The sequence below is a fragment of the Ranitomeya variabilis genome, chromosome 1 (assembly GCF_051348905.1).
Source record: "Ranitomeya variabilis isolate aRanVar5 chromosome 1, aRanVar5.hap1, whole genome shotgun sequence".
In the NCBI taxonomy this organism is placed as follows: Eukaryota; Metazoa; Chordata; class Amphibia; order Anura; family Dendrobatidae; genus Ranitomeya; species Ranitomeya variabilis.
In genome coordinates, this window is record NC_135232.1 from 758,127,043 (window position 1) to 758,143,594 (window position 16,552).

At 46.1% G+C, this 16,552-nt stretch overlaps 1 protein-coding gene across 2 annotated transcripts in view; it reads right to left on the reverse strand.

The window, feature by feature from the left end:
* The window catches only part of LOC143783077 (uncharacterized), a 65,491-nt gene that overhangs the window by 36,686 nt on the left and 12,253 nt on the right, over positions 1 to 16,552 (reverse strand). For both annotated transcript variants that reach the window (XM_077271320.1, XM_077271311.1), the window contains exon 5: positions 4,661 to 4,892. In XM_077271320.1, coding sequence (XP_077127435.1) covers positions 4,661 to 4,892 — 232 coding nt within the window. The remainder of the gene's footprint in view (positions 1 to 4,660; positions 4,893 to 16,552) is intronic.

The window sequence follows — 16,552 nt, forward strand, 5'->3', positions numbered from 1 at the left end:
GAGTCTTTTACAACACTCTGGCTGAATTTTGGCCCCTCATCTTTGCAGAATTAATGTAATTTAGCCACACTGAAGGTGTGTCAGAGCATGAATCGCCATTTTAAGATCATGCCACATCATCTAAATTGGATTAAGGTTAGGACTTTGACTAGGCCACTTCAAAGTCTCAATTTGGTTTTTCTTAAGCCATTCAGAGGTGGACTTGCTTGTGTGTTTGGGTCATTGTTCTGCTGCATAACCTAAGTGCGCTTTATCTTGAGGTCACAAACAGATGGCCGGACATTCTACTTCAGGATTTTTTAGTAGACAGCAAAATTTATGGTTCCATAGCTGGTCTTCCAGGTTCTGATGCAGCAAAACAGCCCCAGACTATCACACTGCCAATAACATTTTACTGTTGGTAGGATATTCTTTTTGTGAAATGCTGTGTTACTTCTATGGCTGCCGTCACACTAGCAGTATTTGGTTAGTATTTTACATCAGTATTTGTAAGGCAAAACCAGGAGTGGAACAATTAGAGGAAAAGTATAACAGAAACATATGCACCACTTCTGCATTTATCACCCACTCCTGGTTTTGGCCTACAAATACTGATGTAAAATACTGACCAAACACTGCTAGTGTGACGGCAGCCTAAGTCATATGTAATGGGACATACCAACTTTTGTCTATTCAGTCCACAGAATATTCTCCGAAAAGTTTTTGGGATCATCAAGATGTTTTTTGACAAAACTGAGATGAGCCTTTATGTTCTTACTGCTTATAGCAGTTTTCGTCTTGGAACTGACCTTAACTGAGGCAAGCGAGGCCTGTAGTTCTTTGGATGTTATGGGGTCTTTTGTAACCTCTTGGATGAGTCATCGCTGCGCTCTTGGGGTAATTTTGGTAGGCCGGCCACTCCTGGGAAGGTTCACCACCATTCCATGTTTTTGGCATTTGTGGATAATGTCTTCCACTGTGGTTTGCTGGAGTACCAAAGCTTTAGAAATGGCGTTATAACCTTTTCCAGACCGATATATGTCAACTATTTTGTTTCTCATTTGTTCCACATTTTCTTTGGATTGCGGCATGATGGTTATCTTTTTTTTTTTTTGGTCTACTTCACTTTGTCATGCAGGTCCTATTTAAGCGATTTCTTGATTGAGAACAGGTGTGACAGTAACCCGGCCTGGGTGTGGCTACAGAACTTGAACTCAGCTTCCCAGAGATGTGATGAACCACAGGTAATTTATGTTTTAACCCCTTAAACGTCCAATGACTGATATATCAGTCATTGAACGCCTCCCCCTGTTTGGTGCGGGCTCCGGCAATGAGCCCGTACCTTTTCCGGCACATGATAGCTGATCTGATCAGCTGTCATGTCCCCCTTACTGCCGCGAGTGGAATCACGAGCTACCCGGGGCTGTTAACATGTTGTTAACTGACAGCGGCATTTAACATGCACGCGCAGGAAGCACATCATTATGACTGCGGGTTGCCGATGGGTTGGTATGACAACCCGGGGTCTGCAGGAGACCCCTGTGGTTGTCATAGCCAGATAGCTATGAACTTCGCCCAGCGGTCGACGCACATAGCAAGTGAGCATTCCTGCTACATAGAGCAGGACTGAAGACTATTAAAGCAAGTATAAAATTTATATATATATATATATATATATATATATATATATATATATATATATATATATATATATATATATATATATATATATGCAACAACTTAATAAAAACCAAATATATTCCCATCTCACTTGTTTGTCTTCACCAGGCAAACCAATATAACTGCACAAAATTTAGAAATAAACATTTTTGACATGTAAAAACAATACCCCAAACAATTAGTGACCAATATAGCCACCTTTCTTTATGGATGACACTAACAGCCTTCCATCCATAGATTCTGTCAGTTGCTTGATCTGTTTATGATCAACATTGCGTGCAGCAGCCACCACAGCCTCCCAGACACTGTTCCGAGAGGTGTACTGTTTTCCCTCCCTGTAGATCTCACATTTTAGGAGAGACCACAGGTTCTCTATGGGGTTCAGATCAGGTGAACAAGGGGGCCATGTCATTATTTTTTTTTTCTTTGAGACATTTACTGGCCAGCCACGCTGTGGAGTAGTTGGAGGCATGTGATGGAGCATTGTCCTGCATGAAAATCATGTTTTTCTTGAACAATACCGACTTCTTCCTGTACCACTGCTTGAAGAAGTTGTCTTCCAGAAACTGGCAGTAGGTCTGGGAGTTGAGCTTCACTCCATCCTCAACCTGAAAAGGTCCCACAAGTTCATCTTTGATGATACCAGCCCATACCAGTACCCCACCTCCACCTTGCTGGCGTCTGAGTCAGAGTGGAGCTCTCTGCCCTTTACTGATCCAGCCTCTGGCCCATCCATCTGGCCCATCAAGAGTCACTCATTTCATCAGTCCATAAAATCTTTGAAAAGTCAGTCTTAAGATATTTCTTGGCCCAGTCTTGACGTTTTATCTTATGTTTCTTGTTCAAAGGTGGTCGTTTTTCAGCCTTGATTACCTTGCCATGTCCCTGAGTATTGCACACCTTGTGCTTTTTGTTACTCTAGCTCTGAAATATGGCAAAACTGGTAGCAAGTGGCATCTTCACGCTTGATTTTCCTCAATTCATGGGCAGTTATTTTGCGCCTTTTTTGCCCAACACGCTTCTTGCAACCCTGTTGGCTATTTGCCATGAAACGCTTGATTGTTCTGTGATTACGCTCCAAAAGTTTGGCAATGTCAACACTGCTGCATCCCCCTGCAAGACATCTCACAATTTTGGACTTTTCAGAGCCCGTCATATCTCTCCTCTGACCCATTTAGCCAAAGGAAAGGAAGTTGCCTAATAATTAAGCACACCTTATGTAGGGTTTAGATGTCATTAGACAACACCCCCTCCTCATTACAGAGATGCACATCACCTGATTTACTTAATTAGTGGTTGGCTCTCAAGCCTGAACAGCTTGGAGTAGGACAACATGTATAAAAAGTATCATGTGATCAAAAAAACAACTTGCCTAATAATTCTGCACGCAGTGTGTGTGTGTGTGTGTGTGTGTGTGTGTGTGTGTGTGTGTGTGTGTGTGTGTGTATACACACACACACACACACACATATATACATACATATACACACAAGTATATATATTTTTTCAAATCACTCCCTTTTCGCCCCGTTCAAAATACAACAATAAAAAAAAAATATACACATATTTGGGATGGCCGTGTTCAGAAACACCCGATCTATCAATATATAAAAAGAATTAATCCAATCAATAAACGGCATAGCAAAAAAAAAAATAGAAACGCCAGAATTACGTTTTTTGGTAGCTGCAACATTGCAATAAAATGCAATGCAACGGGCTATCATAAAAATAGTATACACATCAAATGGTATCAATAAAAATGTCAGATCGGCGTGCAAAAAATAAGCCCTCACCCAGCCCCATAAAAATGGAGACACTACGTGTATCGGAAAATGGCAACTTTTTTTTTTCCATCACATAAATAATAAAGAACCTAGACACATGTTTGGTGTCTGTGAACTCGGAACGACCCGGAGAATCATATTAGTAGTCAATTAGTCATTAGTAGTCAATTGGGGAATTGCACCGCATTTGGATTTTTTTCCAGTTTTCCAGTACACAATATGGTAAAATCAATGGTGCCATTCAAACTTACAACTCGTCCTGCAAAAAACAAACCCTCACATGGCCATATTGACAGAAAAATAAAAAAGGTATGGCTCTGGGAAGAAGGAGAGCAAAAAATGGAAACACAAAAACGGAAATACCTCTGGTCCGTAAGGGGTTAAGTGGGGGCCAATCACTTTCACACAGGGCCCTGTAGGTTTGGATTTATTTTTCCCTTAATAATAAAGACCTTCATTTATAAACTGCATTTTGCGTTTACTTTGTGGATGCAAACGTATAGGAAATCAGGAAGGGGACAAACACGTTTTCACAGAAATGTAAGTTATCAGAAGACATTTGGAAATAGAGTAAGGAAAAGGTGTATTTATCAATAAGTTTACTCTAGCTATATTCCAATTTTCTGTGATATACTATTACAGATATACAGTATATCCAATTACTGTGGAGAAGAGTGGTATTACATAATTTACTGGCTAATGACATTATTCAGATAAATGTTACCAAGAATGTGGCCATTTACCAAGCAATATGTAAGTATGGGATTATAGGGTGACATATATAGAGTAATCCCCAAGTTTCCTCTCTAAGCCAAGATGAGCTGATGCTGTTTGAGTCTCTGGATGACTCAGAACAATCATTTATTATATGTACTAACTGATCGTTTAAGGTTTTAGTAGCTGGACCTGTGGCATTCAGCTTATTTCTGGGGTTTCTCTTTTTAAGAGGGGTTTGGAAGAGAAAATCCTTTATAGTCTGCTTAAAATGAGTTGCCTGGCACCACCACCTAGGAAGCTAGCATGACTGGCAGCTATGTGCTGATGTGGAGGTGAGCAGCACTTGACAACCCTTTAAATTCAGGTGGAGGTGGATGGGGGGAAATAACAGGTGCACCAGCTCTACCAGGAGTGTGCAGTATACATTACATATTTCTGAGTGTGGTGATTTATATAGTTTTTCACACATCGGGTGGCATCAGATTGTGGTATGTGATTACCTGTTGTGCATCCCGAGATTCCAATGTTGCTGGAATCTCTCTTGGTAATGCAATGAGAAGAGATGGCACTGCGTCTGGTGCTAGTTGAGGAACTGATGATCCAGGATATAGGCTGTAGTCTGTCTCAGTAAAATGATCGCTACATACACTTCTGGATGCTAAGGACATGCAGTTCTGTATATGCATTGCTACAAGCCACTTTGACAGCAGTTTAGGATCATTCGTTGGAAACCTGTAAATAATAAAGACATATTCCCACCTTCTTAGTTGAGTCTGGTTAGGTAGTAAGTGTAAAAAGAAGCAATTTTCTAAAATTCTCCCTTTGTTAAATTTTACCCCAGATATCTCGCCACGTTATTGTTTGCAATGATGAAAATACTATAAGGGTGCCCTACAAAGCAGCCTCGGGAGAGCGCAAGTTTCGACATACCACGCAACGGCTTGACTGAACTGTCAATCAAGTAGGAGTCCCCCCCTCTCTCAACAATCAAGAAGTCTGGAACATGGTGAACCGTGTCCTCCTGAGGAGTGAACAGGAGAGCAGCCCTTTAGCAATAGCACAGTGTATATCAGCAGACAAGCCAGGAGAAAAGCCATTAGAAAATGGAGCCTGAAAGCTTTTAATTCATATATCAGAAAACACAGGTGAAAGTAAAACATACATTGGCATCTCAACAGGAATCAGGACCAATACAGCTCTGGTACTGCTAATACTGCTTCCGGTAAAGAGATCACTTAAGATCAGTAGTCAGAGAGAAGAACGCGCAGAAAGTCTCTAGGTGGTTAAACAGAAGACAGAGGTTTCCTCTACTACATGGTTGGTGGCCTGTGACAAAATACTGGGGTGCTGATGGGTTGCAAAAGCAGCAAGCACCTAACACAGTCCTCCTGACCTGCAACAGATATCTCTAAGCTATGCTAAAGGGACCGCTTAAAGGGAACCTGTCACCAGTTTTGGCCGAGATGAGTTACAGCCACCACGTTTCAGGGTTTATATACAGCATTCTATAATCTGCCCACAACCCGACCTATAAGAAAAGAAAAATAACTTATACTCACCTGCGGGGCGGTCTGGTCTTTTTGGTCCGGCACCTCCCAGCTTCTTATGATCCCCGTCCTCCTGCTTGCTTTATGTGGATGTCATGTCCCTGTGTAAGGGGTTGAGTGTTTTACCCCTTTGAACCCTCATGCTGATGATATATATTATATATTACACACACACACACACACACACTGTATACCGCTGTTACATGTTTTCATATATTTTATGTGGCTGTACTATTATTGTAATACTAGCCACTGAACCCGTTCTACGCCCGGGTGGCGAGCATTTATATTGGTACATGGTCTCCATCGCGGTATGTGCTGCTTCCATCCTGCGCCCTAATCCTGTCATGTGGTGCTCTCATCCTGCGTCCCCATCCTGTCATGTGGTGCTCACATCCTGTCATGTGTTGCTCCCATCCTGCGCTCTATCTATCTATCTATAAATATATTTCAGTAGAAAGTGGCTGGATTGCTCCGCTGACGTATTTTATATATAGATTCAGGATATAAAAATGGTGCCGTAAACCCTCCTGGGCCACAATCCTCATCCCCGCATGCGTAACTTACAAAATGGCGCCTGAAGTGCGCTATACACAGGTGCCATTTCCGACGGAGGATTCATGTCCCGGCCTCCGGCCCGAAGAGACCCCGCAGCAATACTGGATAGGTACCGTATATACTTGTCATGTGCCGCTACCATTTTGCCCCCCATGCTGTCATATGCTGCTCCCATCCTGCGCCCCCTTCCTGTCACGTGCAGCCCCCATCCTGCTATGTGCGCCTCCATCTTGTCATGTGCTACTCTCTTCCTGTGTCCCCCATCCTGTCATGTGGTGCTCTCATCCTGCGTCCCTATCCTGTCATGTGGTGCTCACATCCTGTCATGTGCTTCTCCCATCTTGCACCCCCATCTTGTCATGTGCCGCTCCCATCCTGTGCCCCCATTCTGTCATGTGCTGCTCCCATCCTGCGCCCCCATTCTGTAATGTGCTGCTCCCATCCTTAACCCCCATCCTGTCAAGTGGTGCTCTCATCTTGCATCCCCATCCTGTCATGCTGCTCCCATCCTGCACCCCCATTTTGTAATGTGCTGCTCCCATCCTTAACCCCCATCCTATAATGTGGTGCTCTCATCCTGCGCCCCCATTCTGTCATGTGCTGCTCCCATCCTCCGCCCCCATTCTGTCATGTGCTGCTCCCATCCTCCGCCCCCATTCTGTCATGTGCTGCTCCCATCCTCCGCCCCCAATCTGTAATGTGCTGCTCCCATCCTTAACCCCATCCTGTCATGTGGTGCTTTCATCCTGCGCCCCCATTCTGTCATGTGCTGCTCCCATCCTGCGCCCCCATTCTGTCATGTGGTGCTTTTATCCTGCGCCCCCATTCTGTCATGTGCTGCTCCCATCCTGCGCCCCCATTCTGTCATGTGCAGTGAAAACTCAGTGGCTTGCTGCGCTGACGGATTTTATATATAGATTCAGTAAATAAAAATGGTGACGGAAAGCGCGGACTGCATAGGCGCCGATTCCGGCACCACAATCCTCATCCCCGGATGCGTAACTTACAAAATGGCGCCTGAAGTGGGCTATACGCGTGTGCCATTTCTGACAGAGGGTTCATGTCCCAGCCTCCGGCCCGAAGAGACCCGTGGCAATACCGAATAGGTATCGTATATACTCGAGTATAAGCCGACCCGAGTAAAAGAAGAGACCCCTAATTTTGCCCCCCCAAAAACTGGGAAAACTTATTGACTCAAGTATAAGCCTAGGGTGGGAAATGCAGCAGATGCCGGAAAATTTCAAAAATAAAAATAGATACCAATAAAAGTGAAATTCAATGAGACATCAGTAGGTTAAATGTTTATGAATATCCATATTGAATCAGGAGCCTCATAAGTTGCTCCATGCAAAATACGCCCCAAATAATGCTCCATAAAGTTCATGATGGGCTCCATAAGATGCTCCATATAAAATATGCCTCATATAATGCTGCACAAATGTTAATAATGGCCCCATAAGATGCTCTATATTAAAATATGCCCCATATAATGCTGCTCAAAGGTTAATGATGGCCCCATAAGATGCTCCATAGAATATGCCCCATATGGTGCTCCATAAAGGTTGATGGCCCCATAAGATGCTCCATAGCATAATATTCCCCGTATTCCGCTCCATAAAGCTTGATGGCCCTATAAGATGCTCCATAGCATAATATGCCCCATATAATGCTCCATAGCATAATAAGTATGCTGCTACTGCTGAGATTAAAAAAAACAAACAAAAAAAGACATACTCACCTCTCATCGATGGTGCCGGGGGCCTGAGCAGGAGTGGACACCGGTGCGCTATGGGGGTCAGGTGCCCGTGTCGCTGCTAGCTCAGGCCCCCGGCACTTCTGATATTCACCTGTCCCCGTTCCACCGCCGTGCGCCGCTGTGTCTTCCGGGTCGTCTCGCTGTGACTTCAGTCAGAAGGCGCGCACTAACCAGGTCATTGCACCCTCTGACCTGAACGTCACAGCCAGAGGATGTGGAAGACACAGCGCGGCGGTGGAACGGGACAGGTGAGTATAGCATGGCTCACCCTCCCCCATCAAACTCACCCCATCCTGGCACGTCCCCGCTTCTCAGTCATCCCAGGCCGGCAGCGCCTTCCAGTGCTGAGAGGTCACATGGTATCGCTAATTAAAGAAATGTATATGCGTCCATATTCATAACTTTAATGAGCGGTACCACGTGACCGCTGAACACAGGAAGAGCTGTGGGCATCGGAGAGATCACGGTACGTGTTCAGTGCTTACGCATACCGCGATCTCCTGAGCTACATCACTCTGTGGGGTCCAGACTGCGCAGTCGCATTGCACTTGCGCAGTCTATAAAGGCTTCGGACAGAGTGACGCTCCCAGCATTATATTATAGATACTAGACGGTGGCCCGATTCTAATGCATTGGGTATTCTAGAATATGTATGTTGTTTATTTATGAAGATTTCAGAATAATGCAATGAATACACAGGATTCGGCCGGCCGTGACCAATTAGCTTAGTGTGGTTCAAATCCCGCGCCAATTCGCGGCCGGACTGCGTCTGTCGCTGACTGTTTGCGGCCGGGCGCGACCAATCAGTGAAGCCAGGGCCAGCTCCAGGTTTTTGAGGGCCCTGGGCAAAAGAGTCTAACAGTCCACGTAGTATATAACACAAGGGAAACCAAAAAAAGGAAAAAGCACCAGAAGAACCAAGTAAGGTAAGAAAATGTCAATTTTATTAGATAAAACAAATAACAAATACTAATAAAAACCACAGGGAAATGACAGGAAACACACCAAAATAAGGTGGCAAGGTGGTAACCGACAGGTAAACAATACACAAAGAAAAGGTCAGCGCTAGTATACTTGTGTATCAAGCAAACAAGAAGGGAGGCCAAAAGCCAATATGCCCATAAGTGTATGTGCACAAATCACTACACAGTGTATAAAGCACCATACAGAATTAGGTCAAAGTGTCCTTAGCGGTTTGTATAGAAAGGTGCGCTAACACATAATAAATATTCAAAGGTTTACCTGCGGGACCACGATGCCACCCACCCCAACGCGCTTTTCGGCTACGTGCCTTCTTCCGGGACCCCCGGAAGAAGGCACGTAGCCGAAACGCGCGTTGGGGTGGGTGGCATCATGGTCCCGCAGGTAAACCTTTGAATATTTATATTTATTATGTGTTAGCGCACCTTTCTATACAAACCTCTAAGGACACTTTGACCTAATTCTGTATGGTGCTTTATACACTGTGTACTGATTCGTGCACATACACTTATGGGCGTATTGGCTTTTGGCCTCCCTTCTTGTTTGCTTGATACACAAGTATACTAGCGCTGACCTTTTCTTTATGTGTATTGTTTACCTGTCGGTTGCCACCTTGCCACCTTATTTTGGTGTGTTCCCTGTCATTTCCCTGTGGTTTTTTATTAGTATTTGTTATTTGTTTTATCTAATAAAATTGACATTTTCTTACCTTACTTGATTCTTCTGGTGCTTTTTCCTTTTTTTGGTTTTCCTATATGCATGCACTGAACCGATTTATATCCTGGCACCCCGTTAACCTCTTAGTGAGGGTGTGTATTGTTGGTTTGGAATTTATGATGTAGTATATAACACAGCCCACGTAGTATATAGCACAGCCACGTAGTATATAGCACAGCCACGTAGTATATAGCACAGCCACGTAGTATATAGCACAGCCACGTAGTATATAGCACAGCCCACGCAGTATATAACACAGCCAACGTAGTAGTACTCGTTTTTCTACTGGCAACTGGAGCGGGCCGTCTACCTGTAGATCGATAATCGGGTTGTACCAACACCTTTTTGGCCACAAAGGGCTACTAATACAGTTGGTGTTTGTTTTTCTCGGATTTTCCGTAAAACCTTCACCAAAATCGGAATTGGTGGGAACGCATAGGCCAAGCGAAAATTCCACTTCAGGGCTACAGCATCTACTCCTCTGGAGTTGTCCCTGGGGTTTAGGGAAAAGAAGGTTTCGACCTGCGTGTTTTGACGAGATGCGGAAAAGTCGATTTCCGGCAGACCCCACCCGTCTACCAGTATCTTGAAGCTCCGACTGTTCAGGCTCCATTCTCTCGGCTGTATATGTTGTCGACTCAGATAGTCCGCCTGGGTGTTGGAAGAGCCTTTCAAATAGACCGCTGTCACTGACAGTAGGTATTTCTCTGCCCAGGAGCATATTCGGGTGGAGACGCTTTTTAAGTTGTTGAATTTTGTACTGCCCTGATGTCTGATATGAGCAACTGCAGTCATATTGTCCGAATATACTCGAACATGTTGCCCCGTGATAAGCTGACCTGTTGCTAGAAGGGGCTCCTCTACAGCTTTTAGTTCTCTGAAGTTGGATGACTTCTTGCTCGTTGCCTGGTCCCAGAGTCCTTGGAACGGGATGTTGTTTATCATGGCTCCCCAGCCCCTCTTACTGGCATCAGATGTGATTGTAGTTAGCGGGACTTAAGTCCAGCTGACGCCTTTGTGAAGATTTTTTAGGTTTATCCACCAAGCCAGGGAGGCTCTGACTCGACCCGGCGTGTATAGCCTTTTGTTTAAAGAGCTGGGATGGCCGTTCCAGTTCTCTAGAATATGAGCTTGAAGGACTCTGGAGTGGGCCTGAGCCCAGGGTACTGATTGGATGCAGGCTGTCATGGAACCGAGGAGCGACATGCCTTCCCTGAGCGTAGGAGACCTCATGTCTCTGAAACTCTTGACCTTTGTTATTAAGGTTAGACGGTGGTCCTCTGGAAGAAAAGACATTTGTTTTGCAGAGTCCAGGAGAACCCCCAAATTTTGGATTTGGAGGGCCGTAGATGGGATTTTTTCAGGTTCGGTGTTCGATGTTAGAACGTCGTGAGTCTTTGATACGTGAGACTCTAGGATAGTCTTGGTGGGGGCCACCATCAGCAAGTCGTCCAGGTAAAGCATTATACAGATGCCTTGGTTCCGGATTAAGGACACTACTTCTGCCATTATCTTGGAGAAGACTCTTGGCGCTGAGGAGATTCCAAATGGAAGGACGTTGAACTGATAATGTTCTATTAGTTGTTTCCCTTGTACTGCAAACCTGAGATATTTCCGGTGTCTCGGGTGAATTGGAATATGAAAAGTATGCGTCCTTTAAGGCGATGGTCGACATGAAGGAGTGAGGACCTATCAAAGGAATGGCAGATTTTACCGATTCCATTTTGAATCTGCGATATTTTACATGTCGGTTGAGTCCCTTCAAATTTATAATGATACGAGACTCGCCTGAAGGCTTGGGTACCAGAAATAGTCGGGAGTAATGTCCCAGACTCTTCTCCGATTCTGGAACTTGAGATATTACATTTGATCTTGTCAGGTCTCTGAGACCTACTAGCAACGCTGTTCGGTCTCTTAGGGAGGTGACCTTCAGACTCCGTGGAGGGGAGGAAATGAACTCTATTAACAGGCCCTCCTTGATGACATGGAGGACCCAGTGGCAACTGGTGATATTTTGTCACTGAGGAAAGAATTTTGAAAGTCTCCCCCCCACTGGGTCGGAGTCACCGCTTCTCCTGTTGGGACTGCTGTTGTTGGGGGATAAGGATATTCTTTCCTCCACCTCCCGGTCTTGCCTTTTCCTCTCTGAGAGGCTTGGGGCTGTGAGGGACAAAAAAAACCAAAAACTTTTCTTAGGGGGTTTTTGTTCTGTAAGAGTTTTTTTTCTTGTCTGTGGCCTTTTCCAAGATCTCGTCTAGAGAAGGCCCAAAGACAGTCTCCTTTAATGGGTATGGCACATAATTTAGCTTTGGAGGTGATGTCACCGGACCACATCTTGAGCCAGAGGGCTCTACTATCCGAATTAGTTTGTACAAGTGACCTAACGGCAGCTCTGATGGTTTCCATGGAGGCATCCGCCAAAAACAGAGTAGCCCTAAGAAGGCTGGGTAGAGAGACCAGCAGTTCACCTCTAGAGGTACCCTGGGATATATGGGACTCTAGCTCCCCTAACCAGCAGGAGAGGGCTCTAGCAACACAGGTTGAAGCAATATTAGCTTTTAAGGCTACCGTAGAAATCTCCCAGGATTTTTTCAAGAGACTTTCTATTTTCCTGTCCATCGGATCCTTCAGCTGTGAAGAATCTTCAAATGAAAGTGCGGTTCTTTTTGCAACTCTCGCCACCTGCGAGTTGACTTTGGGAATGTCGCATTTGACAGAATCACCTTATATGGGGAATCTGTGCTTCATCTCAGAGGGAATGAAGAGGCGTTATTCCGGCAGTTCCCATTCTTGAGAAATCATGTCGAGTATATTAGAGTGTACTGGGAATCCTACACGTTTCCCCTTGGTTATCCCACCAAACATCTGGTCCTGAATGGACTGGAGTTCTGACTCTTCCTCCAGCCCCATAGTGCTGCGTACTGCAGATTCTAGATCCTCAATCCAATCCGAGGAAAATAGATATTTTCTGGTTTCAGAGGCTATGGGTGACATGGGTTCCTCCCGTCTACCAGAGGACGAAGCATAGGAGAGGTCTGACTCGGACTCAGAGTCCTCAACCTGAATCTTCCTTTTCTTCCTTGGAGAAGGTGGTGGAGGGGTAAAAGCCGCCATGGAAGACTGCACCTCTTGCTCAACTAGTGAGCGGATCTCTTCCAAGAGGGAGAGTTGTTCTGCTCTGACTATTTTGTCAGTACATGATTGGCACAGTTTTTTATCCCATAATGAGGGCAATTTGATATTGCAGATGGCACACTTTTTCTTTATAGAAGCTTTAAGGGTAGACTTGTCTCCCTGGAATGAGAGGGAGAGAAGTGTCAGAAAAAGAGACCCCCCCTAGGTTATCTATCTAAGGACCCCCATCCCTGCAACACTTACTGTGGCAGGGGCAGCGCTGGGCTCTGCAGGCGCAGGGCAGGTATTGCCTTCCATACTGAAGGACAGTCTTACCTGTGGTGTCTTCAGGCAGGTTTTATACTAAAAGTAGCAGGCCCCTTCCCCCCAGCGACGATCGGGTTCCCTCCTGGGTCCGAGAGTAGAGGAACGGTGTCCTACACGAGACGCTGGCGGCAGAAGTGCTGCATAACACAAAGACCCGGAAGTGATGCGCGCGATCACCTCTTGGACGCCGGCTGAGCGCGTGGAGGGAGAGGAGACCTGAGGGCTCAGGGAGGACTCCGGTTGGGATCGCTGGCCTGCTTTACCCTCGAGGGGGTGCGGGGAGGCCAGGAAGAGGTCCCGAGGTTACCGCAGCACGGAACGACGGGAGCAGCAAAAAGGGGGAGGCGAGACGCGTCCACATGCTGCCCGGCAGGAGAGGCAAAGCCTTGATAGGTACTGTAGTCGCTGGCCACCACAGCACACGGAACCTCTCTGTCCCATGGGGAACAGGAAAGACACTGGCAAGTGGGAGGAGGGAGGGCCTTTTAATTTCTCCATATTTTCTGTTCCCCATCAGGGCAAAGAGGCAACCTCTGTATGCCGTCATGGAAGGTGACTAGAGAAAAGGGGGTTACAGAAGGGAGGAGAATGTAAAATGCAGCTCTCCCTTACCCAGGTCTGTGTTCCCGCTCCTCCTGCGTTTCTCCAACTGCATGGCTCCTACGCTGAGAACACTTGCTGCCGGGACCTTTCTATCCTTCCTGATGGCAGTTAGTGTGTGTCTTGAGGTGGTCTGTGGGGAGAAAGATGGCCCCCGAGATCTCAGAGGTGCTTCTCGTGCTGTGCAAGAAGCGCCAGGACCGGTGGGCGGAGCCTCTGCATCATCGCATGGGTGGAGATTAGGGTTGCGGCCTAGTACAGGGCCGAAGGCGGGGACTAAATTTGCGGTGCCATGCGGCGCCGATGGAGGTGGAGGCCGAATATGCGTCCCCGCAGTCAAAATGGGTTACCCTTAAACAGCGCCACCCCAGACCGCCTGAAAGGAGCCCTCCAGCCCCGGCACTTACCCGGAGAAGCTGCCAGGTGGCAGGTAAGGCAGCTTGCTGCAGGTCCTCCTGTGCTGCTGCTGGTCTGGACGGTGCAGGGATAAGGGGGAAAACCCTCAACCCACCATCCTTTTAGAAGGGAGGTCGAGAGGGACCATCCGCCTCCTTGTACCATCCGCTTTAACAGTGGTGGTGCACTGCTCGAACGCCAAAGAAGGGGCCGCTGTACATCCAAGGGGTTAAATCCCCTAAGATGGGACTTGGCTACATGTCTGGCATTAGGCCTGGCTGCAGAAGAGGATACGTGGAGGCGACACTCCATGTGCTTGTCCGTTAGGGGTGTGGGGAGATCGGTGCCCTAAAAGGGACCCGTCGCCCCCCCCCCCCCAAAAAAAAAAAAAAAAAAAAAAAATTCAGCCCAGGCGTGGCATCCCACGTTGCGGGAAATGATACGGAGAGGCGACACTCTCCGTGCTCGCCTGTTGATGGTTCGGGGAAATCGGAACCTTGAAATGATCCTTCGCCCCTTCAATCCACTTGGAAAAATATAAAAATAAAATAAAGACCTTTCGGTTTGAAGACCAGACCTGAGTGCCTCCTACGAACACTAAGCAGAACTGGTTCTCTGGGATCCAGCACGAGGATGTATACTGCAGAGGAGGAGCTACCTCTTTATGCTATCAGCCTCCTAGTGGCAGTAGCATACACCCATGGTCTGTGTCCCCCAAAGAGGCGAAGGAGAAATAAACATTTCCTTCTCTTTCATAAAAATTTTCCTTTAGACTTTTTTTTTTTTAAACTTTTGCAAGGGGAACAGGAGAAAATGGACCATACATTTTGTTGTGCAATTTCTCCTGAGCATGCAGATACCCCATATGTGGGGTAAATCAACTGTTTGGGAACACGGCAGGGCTCAGAAGGGAAGGGGCGCCATGTGACTTTTTGAATGTAAAATTTGATGGAATAATTAGCGGTTGCCATGTCATGTTTGGAGAGCCCCTCATGTGCCTAAACAGTGGAAACCCCCCACAAGTGACCCCATTTTGGAAACTAGACCCCTCAGTAAATTTATCTAGAAGTGTATTGAGCACCTTGAATCCTCTGGTGCTCCACAGAAGTTTATAACAGAGTTGTGAAAATAAAATAAAAATAAAATTTTTCATTTCATAAGGGTAACAGGAAAAATTGCTCCATACAATTTGTTGTGCAATTTCTCCTGAGTACACGGATACCCCATATGTAGTCGAAAACTACTTTTGAGGCACAATGCAAAGCTCAGAAGGGAAGAAGCACCATATTTTAGTCCAGATTTTGCTGCACATGTTTGAGGGTGCCATGTTACATTGGCAGAGCCCCTTGCTTCAAGAGCCACCACACACAGACGTATCTAGGACATGGCCTACAAGTATTATTATTTATTTATATAGCACCATTAATTCCATGGTGCTGTGCATGAGAAAAGGGGTTACATACAGGGTTATAAATAATGTTTACAGTAAACAAATTTACAATGACAGACTGGTGCAGAGGGGAGAGGACCCTGTCCCTGTGGACTTACATACTACAAGTGTCACATTCCTTGTGTCAAGCCACTCATGACCAACAGACAACGCAAGAAGCGTCTTACTTGGGCCAAGGAGAAAAAGAACTGGACTGTTGCTCAGTGGTCCAAGGTGTTTTCAGATGAAAGTAAATTTTGTATTTCATTTGGAAGTCAAGGTCCCAGAGTCTGGAGGAAGAATGGAGAGGCACACAATCCAAGCTGCTTGAGGTCTAGTGTGAAGTTTCCACAGTCAGTGATGGTTTGGGGAGCCATGTCATCTGCTGGTGTAGGTCCACTGTGTTTTATCAAGACCAAAATCAGCGCAGCCGTCTACCAGGACATTTTAGAGCACTCAATGCTTCCCTCTGCCGACAAGCTTTTTGGAGGTGGAAATTTAATTCTCCAGCAGGACTTGGCACCTGTCCACACTGCCAGGCTGACTGCCTCCATGCCACGCCGCATTGATGCAGGAATTGATGCAAAAGAAGCCCTGACCAAGTATTGTATTGAGTGCATATACTGAACATACATTTCAGTAGGCCAACATTTCAGATTTTAAAATAATTTTTCAAGCTGGTGTTATAAAGTATTCTAATTTACTGACTCTACATCAGACCTGGGCAAAGTGCGGCCCACGGGCCGCATCCGACCCTCTGTCTGTCTCAGTCCGGCCCGCGGACTTAGACAGCAGTGGGGCTGCAAACCAAAGGCCCATGGGCTGCAACGTGCCCGGCCGTTCGCTGTCTCCATCTGCGCTGACTTCTTTGGTAGAGGAGCCTCCGGCCACTTCCTCCACCAATCAGCGCGTAAAACAGTTGATGCAATGACGTAATTTCATCGCGTCAGCTGTGTACTGCAGAGAG